The 10,095-nt window shown below is 43.3% G+C and overlaps 2 protein-coding genes across 2 annotated transcripts; both read right to left on the bottom strand.

Annotated features, from left to right (window-relative positions):
• Positions 1-431: 431 nt before the first annotated feature.
• MlpCel7A1.1 (family 7 glycoside hydrolase) lies at positions 432-2,127 on the bottom strand (the record flags this gene model as incomplete). Its single annotated transcript, XM_007415193.1, has 3 exons — positions 432-715; positions 813-1,380; positions 1,507-2,127. The coding sequence occupies 3 exons, from the start codon at positions 2,125-2,127 to the stop codon at positions 432-434; spliced, it is 1,473 nt and encodes a 490-aa protein (XP_007415255.1).
• A 1,302-nt stretch (positions 2,128-3,429) lies between these two features.
• Positions 3,430-4,981, bottom strand: MlpCel7A1.4 (family 7 glycoside hydrolase; the record flags this gene model as incomplete). Its single annotated transcript, XM_007415192.1, has 3 exons — positions 3,430-3,638; positions 3,714-4,281; positions 4,367-4,981. The coding sequence occupies 3 exons, from the start codon at positions 4,979-4,981 to the stop codon at positions 3,430-3,432; spliced, it is 1,392 nt and encodes a 463-aa protein (XP_007415254.1).
• Between the last annotated feature and the right edge of the window lie 5,114 nt (positions 4,982-10,095).

Raw genomic sequence — 10,095 nt, 5'->3', positions numbered from 1 at the left:
TTCAAGCATTCGGGTTGCGAGTGTTGATAAAATTCTGAAACGCGGGATGAGGAAGGAAATAAAGTTTGGGTTCACGAGATCAAAAATCAGGAGATGGACGCAAAGTTGATGACAGGATAAATGAGATCCAGTCGACTTTTGACTTAGAATTTGCTTTTTCTCAGTCAAAAAAAATTCGGCACAAAGGCAAAGAGCGCGGAAAAAAGTCATACTTTGATTTTAATTATAGGCATAGTGGCTACTTTATAGGTAAAAGTATAAATGACATCTAAGATCAGCGCACACATATCACCAGAGCCCTAGAATCCATTCGAGTCGACGTTCTGTGAAGCAGTAGATCACTAGGTCAGCCTCTCATCCAACATAGAAGGGAACATTTCAGATGATGATGAATGGAAAGAAGGTGAGACTAACTTATGATTTAAAAGCAATCAGAAACGAAGACGAGTGGTCGGCATGTTCTGCATGTTTTGCATGTTCTGCGTTCCTTGTGAAGAGTCACCGCCAGCCGAGGAGTTGGACGTAGCGTTTGTCGATCCGATGTCACCGATTCGAATGTTTGAAAACTGAACAGAGGCGTTCGGGGAGTTGGCTTGTACGAATTGAGGGTCACCGGAAGTACCATTACAAGTACCACGAGCGATACCTGGAGTGCTCTCATTCTTTCCTGGGGGGTAGCTGGCGTCGAGCCATTCCATGGATGCCATTTGATCATCTTTATACGAAGTCGAATAGAATTAATTCACACTTAGTTATTGGGAAGAGCAGATCGAGATGAGAGAAAAAGAAGCGCAAATGAAAATGAAACGTACCCCAGATACTCATAACCAAGACCATTCCTCGATCCATACTGTCACTCATTGTCTTCATCCCACCCTTAAGCGTGAAATCATCTTTGTCACCAAAGATACCCTTGTAGGCCTTACAGAACTCGCCGGTGATAGAGTCAAATTCCTTCTTGAGACCTGGAAGCTTGGTCTTACTGTTCTGAATGACTTTACCATCCTGAATGTAAAATCGACGGATCTCCGAGAGCTCTCCCTTGGCAGTTCCATCACTAGTGATAAATTGAGTGACGACGGTGAATTTCTTGGTAGAATCGACAGTTTTCTTAGGTCCGTAAAAGTCGCGATCACCAAGTCGATAGGATGCAAAATCACATCCATCCTTATCACAGATACCACCGTATCGGTTGTCGGGATTATCACCACAGTCTTTACCTGTGCAACTTGTTGGTCCATCACCCTTGCAAGTGTGAGGAGTAAAAGCTTGACTGATACTGTTGGCTTCCCAGACGTCCATCTCGGTACAGCACGAGCCGACTGCGCCAAAGCCAGTGTTTTTGTCGGTCTTAGATGGGGTCCAGTTATCTAAGTTGGCCTGATTTGAGAAAGACACAAGGATGATGATCAGCGAAAAGGTATGATGATATAGAAAACCCCTCCGGTACATATAGAGATCGGCTGAAGATAAAAAGACGAAGACACGAAGAAAAAGACCACAAACCTTTCCGTCAATGAACTTGATGTCATGAGGACATTGAGCATCACAATAACCAGTACCGTATTTCGATCCAGCCTTGTTGGATGGAAACTTCTTCATCCCACCATCTGCCGGCATTTCGGTAAAGTAGAGTGCACCATTCAGACCACATGGCAAGTTCGAAACGTCGACGTCGAAAGAGAACTCTTGATTCTTGAGCTTGAACATGCCATAAGTACCATCAGTGTCTAGTAGATAGACTCGAGATCCGACGTTGGTAGAGTAAGGACCTTGCGTGATGAATTTAAGAGTGAGTTCAGAGCCGGTGGAAGTGATACCGTAGGTTCCAGAATAATCAGCTCCATCCAATGCACAATTCTGAGTACATTCCGCGCCGGTTTTACAAAGCGTCGGATCCCAGTCTTGACCTTTATAACAGTTTTGAGTGCCATTGGCAGCATGGAACCAACGCCAATTAGCATCAAGAGTGACACTGCGAACCTTCTCAGTACATCCAGCGCCTTTGGTACAGCTAGAGATCGAGAGTGGTGGAGGTTTTTCAGGGGTCTGAGTTCCGACAAGTTGACCATGGGCAGAGCTAGCGAGAGCGAGATAGACAAAAACAGCGGCAAGTACGGAATTCATGGTGGTAACTAGTGGGGTGGTTTAACGCGAAACGATGACAAGAAAAATACTTCGAACTAGCGAAGGAAAGAAAAATGTAAAGGTAAAAGGTAAAGTAGATTGATTGTAAAGTGGTTTGAAAATACGCTACAGCGTGATGAGTTTAGAAAAGTGAATCAAAGGTTGGTTAACTATTTGAAAAGTAAGAGATAGACACAAGGTAAGGCGAAAGAAAACGCGAACGATGAAGGAGTATTTATGGTCACAGCCATCAAAGTTGTTTCGAGAGTCAATGATATCACGTCTTGGTTAGTTACGCCAGATAAGCGGAGGGTGGACACGCATTGTTCAATTTCTTCGCGTTCAATCTTACCAAATGCCTCGTGGTTATGGCAGTCTCGGTGGCTAAGATCTCTTCAGAGGAACCCAGAATCTTGAGTTGGTATTCGTGACTTAGACGATTAGCGGTGATGATGAGATTTATGTAGTTATAGTTGTTTACAGATTGAAACTGTAACTGATCTGGGTGCGATGGCCAGACGCCACAGCCCCTACATAGAACCATTTTCTCATTGCGCAGACAACCTGGAAGGTGAATTTTGGATATGGCATCTACATACATACGAAACCGCAGACATAACGGAGTGGGATGGAAACTAGTTGGCAGGCTTTTACTTAGCTTTGCTTTCCAGCGCAATGGTTATTAGTGACGCCACATCAGTGTAGTATCATTAAATGAAAGCTTCTACTAACGAAATTCTCTTATGGGAAGGTACCATTGGGTTGTATGGATTTGGGGCAGGTGTCATCAACAATCCATCAGAATACCAAAAGAGCATTCCCGAGAGCACCAAAATGAGCCTTTGGAACGAGATTTCACTTGTTTACTCAGGGATCAAGATTGCTGGCATGTTGATGGACTGACGATCACATTAAGATTTAGCTTCATACCAGACGGTAGACGTTGGCAGATGTCAAAGTGATAAATGCGATGATCACAAACATGTTCATGTTTGATCAAAATGATGACCTGTGATTCGTGAACATGATGTGGCTATGTGAAATTCTCAGAACTCACTATGTATTGGCGATGCTCAAGTTACCTTTTTAGGTGCAGGCAAAAAGTAGTAGATATGATGGTAACGACTGTTTTTTATTTCGTCAAGTGATCGACAGCAGTTGTGGGTAAGCTACAATGAACTGAAAGACTGTGTTGGAAGAAGTGTACTAAATGAAGGTACATGTGGAGTAAAAAAGAAGGATGACAGCTCGAGAGGGCAGGCCAGAGGTCAGGGAAAAATCTTGGCAGCTCAAAGTCCATCATCACTCGGAACCAGCAGCCGCGCCATAGGTAGACCCGATGTCCCCAAACCTGATGTTGGAGTACTCAACCGATGCATCAGGGTGTGCAGCTTCGACCGTCTTGGGCTCACCGGAAGCAGGATCGCAATCACCACGGGCCACACCAGGGAAGGCTTTCTTGTTGACAGGATATCTAGACTGAAGCCAAAGCAGGTTTGCGGTGTGATCATCTTTGTGAGGAAATAACAAAAATTGAGAATCATCGTCAGAACCAAGTAAGTCGAAATTCAAGAGTAAAGACTTACCCCAAAGACTCATGACCAACACCATTCCTCTTTCCATTGCAGCTCCCATGGCTTTGAGCCCACCTTTGTCAGCGAAGTCGTTCTTGTCGTCGAAAAGTTTCTTCTCAGCCGCACAATACTTGTCGCTGATCGAGTCAAATTGTCTTAATCCGGGGAATCTACTATGGACGTTCTTGATCACACGACCGTCTTGGACGTAAAGACGACGAATTTCAGTCAGATCGCCGTTTGCCGTTCCGTCAGAGGTGATGAATTGGGTGACGATCGTGAATTTCTTAGTGGTATCGACAGTTTTCTTGGGACCGTAGAAGTCATGATTTCCGAGTCGATAGGTGGCATAATCACATCCATCCTTGTCACAGATACCTCCGTATCTGTTGGCTGGACTGTCCCCACATGCTGCGCCTGTGCAGCTCTTGGGACCGGTGAGACCTTTGCAAGTGTGGGCGGTGAAAGCTTGAGCGGCCATGTTGGCTTCCCAGATGTCCATCTCGTAACAACAGGAGCCGACGCTTCCAGTTCCGGAGTTGATGTCAGTCGCGGAGGGTTTCCAATCTACAAGATTGGCCTGCGTTGGCGGAAAGGAAATCTTGGTTAGGGTGACGGGACAAAGATGAAGAATGAAGAATCGAGGATGAAGAGTGAGAGCTTACCTTTCCATCGACAAACTTTACGTCATGAGGACACTGAGCATCGCAATAGCCTGTACCATATTTTGCACCAGCCTTGTTGCTGGGGAACTCTTTCATACCACCATCCTCGGCCATCTCAGCAAAGTAAAGGGCTCCGTTCAGGCCGCAGGGCAGATTGCTGACGTCGACGTCGAAAGTGAACTCTTGATTCTTGAGCTTGAACATCTGGTACTTGTCATCTCCGGCCATCAAGTAAACTCGTGAGCCGACGTTGACTGAATAAGGGCCATGAGTGATGAATTTCATTTTGAGGGCGTCGCCAGTGGAAGTGATACCGTAAGTGCCGGGATAATCAGCTCCATCTAGAGCACAGCTGGTGGCACATTTTTCAGGGTCGCTACAGAGCGTTTTGTCCCAAGTTTGACCGGTGTAACAGTTGTTGGTACCATTGGCTGCGTGAAGCCATCTCCAGTTGGCATCAAGGGTGACCTTGGAGGAGGTCTTCTTGCAACCACCACCCTTGGTGCAGGTTTGGACGGAAAGTGCTGGACCGGTCTCCGGGGTGTTGGTTCCAGCGAGTTGAGCTTGTCCAGCTCCCAAAAAGTGAAGGAGCACGGCGGCGAAAACAAAGTGCATCTTGTACGAACGAGTCATGATCGAAGAATGGATGTATGGAAAACCAGGTAGCAGAAAGCTTGAAAAAGAAGAACTTGTCGTGAGAGTGCAAAGAAAAACTGTGTATGTGATGCTATGAAGGTGATAGTGAAAGTAGAAAGACTCAGTCTTGGAAAAAGCTACAAACGAAAGAAGCAAGGGGCAGTGAAAGATGATAATGGAATGCAAGCAAGAGAGTTGATTGACTGTGTGTTTATATAGAGTCACACTGCTCTCTGTTCGCAATCTCAATAAGCATGTTATTCTCTTCAATCACGGAATTGATCATCAAGGAATGAAATACTTCGACATGAAGGTTCCCTGCCTACGAGCTCAGGGTTGAGTTCGTAGCCAGGGCTTGTAAACATCGTTGCGGATCCTTTCTTGGTGTATTTTTGCGCGCTGAGCGTGCCCACCACAAGAACAAAATTGGTTTGTGTGTGTGGCACAAGAAAGTCCCTTCCTGTTCCGGAATGTTACGCACCTATAGGAAGAGATGGGGTGAATTGTCAACTCACGAGCCGTCGTTCATTGTACCCCTTGATCAAAGCTGTGGTATGTAGACCCATATCAGCTGACTCTGATTAGTTAGACAATACCAAAGCCAATTGCGACCAGATGAATATCAGGAGGGTCTTCTGGAGAATGTCAACATGGCTATAGTGACGTTAACGTTTTTTTATACAGGGGGAGTTAGGTTTGATTCAACTTGAGAAATCGACGAGCCCTGATTTTCGAACTCGAACGAAAAACGACATCGGTCCGCAGAACAATTCGATCCTTATCATCACCAAGTATTTCTCGTTCAGATATTTGACATCATGCTCATATGATACCTTTTTGACATTAATCCCAGCTGAATCCCACAAGAAGTGGACGCTCGCAGGGATCGATGGGCTTATCAGATGGACTCAGGATCTCGAGACCCGTTTCAATCAAACATCTAGATTTTCTCGAGCAGTCTTCCGCTCTTTAGCTTTGGTTACACCCGGATCAAAGCATTGAGAACAAGAATCTAAAGCTTTTTCTAGAAGTACTAGACGCTAGCTATGTTCATGGACTAGAGACTCGAGATTCAATTTCTCATTTATCACTTATGTAGCTGGAAATACAGCCACCACTGTGCTTGAAGATATGCTGCGATATCGATCAAAGATGGTGCACACCAACGATTCAACCAAGATTCGCTTGGAAGCCAGCCCTTTGGACAACGAGGCACTTGAATTGTATCAGCTGAATTTACAAATACAAGTCAAGAAATACCTCGATATCGAACACCGATCAAGCCTATTGAGGTTGCCTAGAATTCCTTGCTCTGATGGAGAAAACCTGTGAGGCAGCGTTGAATGTCGCGCTAAAAAATCGCTTGATTCCGCCCCAAATCGCGTCATCAAGGCCCTACCAAACCGAGATAAGACCACAACGTCGGTGATCGGCAGGAGACCAGGAAGAGAGGATTTTATCTCAAATGTGGCTTTGAAATTCGGACTTCAAAGTGACTGGACAATCAGCTTCATTTCAAATCTGCTGCAACCTTTTTTGAAGTTTGCTTGCCGTTTGTGATTTTTCCTTGCATTTGTTTTTTTGACTTCTTAAAGAGTCGTTATTACCAGGCCTTTTGAATTCATAATTTGTATCATTTTTCTTGACGCGAGGATTTGGGCATTCGTTTGTGCGATAAAACATGTTTTTGAAAATGCTAATTAGAGATAATGGTGAATCTTCTTTGTTACTTTCATGTTGGTAGTCTGATTTTGGCTCTGGAACATCAGACACCGTCCAGCTCTTGACTCGGCGTGAGATGCATAGTCGTGCCTTTGCTTCACAGACCCCATGACATGTCCAAAATCTTACTGAACTGAACAGGTACGGCGAGTTTGATCAGATTTGATGATTCGAAAGTGATAGGAAACACAACAAGACAGTGATATAAGTATAAACTTCACATGCGCTGAGAACTGAACCAAGAACGCTGAAATTCGAAATGACTTGTACCTTGAACCAGCATAAGCTGAGCCTGAAAGGCTTGTAAAAACACTTGACCAAGAGCTCAGTTGGATCAGACCCCAAAGCACCATAGTTCATCGAGGACATCAAGGTCAAGATTCTAAGGAGATGGCCGATAAGCATCCGGTTTTGGCGCAAACAGGTCTAACAAAAGATATTTATCAAGACCTGCAAATACAGCCCCCTTCTTAATATTACGTGTTTTTCAGATCATGCTTTGTGAAGGTATGCTTTACCAGCCCAAGTCAGGCTGGCAATTACATTTTGCTGAACAATTCACTCTCGTAAACATTTTATGCCCCCTCATCAAGACTTTACAATCATCATGTACAGCAACTTCCATGGGCGGAGCAGTGTTATGAGCGTATCGCCGGACACGTCGTTGATGGAGGCTTTCATGGACTATGGAAGCGCTGAGCAAACATTTTAATGCAAAGATGCTAATCAGATCGTGTTTTATGATAATATCTTCTATCAGCCTTAAGATAGTTGAATAAGTGCGGTGTTCAAAGGAGGATTTGCTATCCACATTCGGCTTCTTTCAAATTTGCTTCCTTGTTGTCGCTCTCCCACTCTATTGTATTTATTATTCTAGGCTTTGCGAGTAGTAGTAATTAACAAGGAGTCTCTTGTATCATTTGTTTCGGCGGGATGATTGATCGTCGGATTTTTTATGACTGTGGTTTTAACTGATAATCTGGATGTATATTTGTTGCTTTCATTGCAGTGATATAGGTTCCAGAGCATTAGACACTAGGCAGATCTTGACTAAAATGAGAATACGTGCATCTGCTTTGCATTGATCCATACCATGTCCGAAATCTCAGTGAATTGAACCAGTGATCCGAGAGTTTGATGATTCAAGAGAGTTACGAGGTTGCTAATCTGAAGGGGATAATACAGAGTTCATTGGCTATTTTATGTCACGTGCGCGAAGAAATGGACCGAGGTATTCATTGATAACGCGAGCTTGAGACCGCAGAAAGCTGGACCTCAAGGGAATGCTGAAATCGTTGATTCATGGCTGAGTCAGATCAGACGCCGGAGGTTCGCGTTCCACGGAGGGCATCCACCTCACGTCCCCAAGAGATAATTGAAGAGTATGGATTCTTGACGTGGATAGTTTCTGTGTCAAATATCAACGATGGTGACGTACCAGAACGACCTCTCTAGCCGTTCTTGTTTCAGATAATGTCCTATGAAGGTATCATTTATCAGCCACAGAAAGGCTGATGATCAGTTTTTCAATTGAAAATACGTACTTTCGTAAATATTTGAGACTCCCTCAGAAAAAGATGTCATGATCATTGTGAGGAGGTTTTATAGAAATAAAGAAGGGCTTTGAACGCAGATCCGAATGCATTGAAAGGATAGGTTTTTGTCCAGTTTGGGTGGGATGCGCCAAGACGCTTCGGTGATCGCGAACGCTACCAAAACCATGCCAGCTCATTTAGGTGTTCATCATTGGAAGCACCAATCAATATCATGTCTAATGTGGCGCTAGGGCATCAAAATGGGCACGTCTTCGATGCGTGTTCAGAAAGAAAACAAGATGTAAAAACCATAGGGAAGCATTCATATATCTATCAGCATTTCTAGAAAATGTAAATTGACAAATAACTGACGGTGACGCCTCCCGGGTCGCTTTCAACATTAACTGAGTAAATTAGAAACACGGCTATGATCAATAATGCTTGTACATTTTGTACATTTATTTAATGTGTACTTCGCGCATTTCTGACTGTATTTTCAAGCTGATCCTCCTGAAGGATCAGCAATTCTCGTGACCACGACTTCTCGATATCGTCCAGTCACCATTCGCGTTCCCTATATCCCTCTACAACTCCTTTCCCCCAATTATTCCGATCCAATCACCTTTTCTCTCTATCACATAGTCTTATCTACTCAACACCATCTCCATACATCATGAGTATCGATTCTTGTGTTAGTTTTGGTGTCTATAATACCCCTCCATCAGTATCATATACCGCTTATCAAGATCTTCAAGACACGTCTTCAAACGCTGGAACTCTAGTCACTCAAAACTATGTTATTTTAAATTTACTTGGTTCTGGGGGGTTTGCTTCGGTTTACAAGGCTGAATCAAAGCAAGATCAAGATCTTTATGCTATCAAAGTCATGTTACGCGTTCACAAAACTTACGGTCTTCAAGATGAAATGATTATGAATGAGATTAATTTACTTCAAGATCTTCATCATCCTTCAATCATTAGATTTTATGAACACTATCGTACAGATTCAAATTATCATCTCATTTTCGAATTAGCAGCTGGTGGAGATCTTAGACAGAAAATTCCTATTTCAGAAAAAGAAGCCAAGATTTATATTATGGATTTAGCTAGAGCAATCGGATACCTTCATCGAAACAACATTATTCATCGCGATCTTAAACCTGACAACGTTCTTCTCACTTCTGATAACCGAATCAAACTGGCGGACTTTGGACTTGCTACGAGAACTCAGTCTGGATTAGCTATTGGTCACTGTGGAACACCTTATGCACGTGCACCGGAAGTCATCAATGGAGGATCTTATACAACAGCGATTGATTGGTGGGGTCTTGGAATTATTTTGTACGAGATTGTGATGAACAAACAACCATTTATGTCAGGTATGTTATTTATTCCTCAAACTCTTCTTCATCATTTGAGTCTTGCAGTAGCTAACATATCCTTTGTATTCTGACAGACACTGTAGACGGACTAGATGATCAAATTAGAAATGCGGACGTCGAGTTTACATCATCTGTTTCTCCTCAGTTCTGTTCACTTGTTTGTTTGTTATTGAAGAAGGACCCTAGTGAGAGATTGGATTGTATAGAAAAGGTTTTGGAGCAGGAGTTCTTCAGTGATGTGGTTTCTGGTTTATCATACGGGTTTTGATTGATGTTATTTGGAATGAAAAGTCTCATTTTTTGTAATCTAAAGGTATGTTATTATTTCCTTGTTTTTATTTTCCTCGTGAACTTTATATTATCTTCAAGTCAGGTCACTGACGTTCCTTCTTCTTTTACGTCCCCTGTTATCAGGTTCTTATACTTGGTTTATTGTTTGAATTTAGTGATATGG

Source organism: Melampsora larici-populina (genome assembly GCF_000204055.1).
Source record: "Melampsora larici-populina 98AG31 unplaced genomic scaffold MELLAscaffold_49, whole genome shotgun sequence".
Taxonomy (NCBI): Eukaryota; Fungi; Basidiomycota; class Pucciniomycetes; order Pucciniales; family Melampsoraceae; genus Melampsora; species Melampsora laricis-populina.
This window is presented reverse-complemented; position numbering and strand designations above follow the sequence as displayed.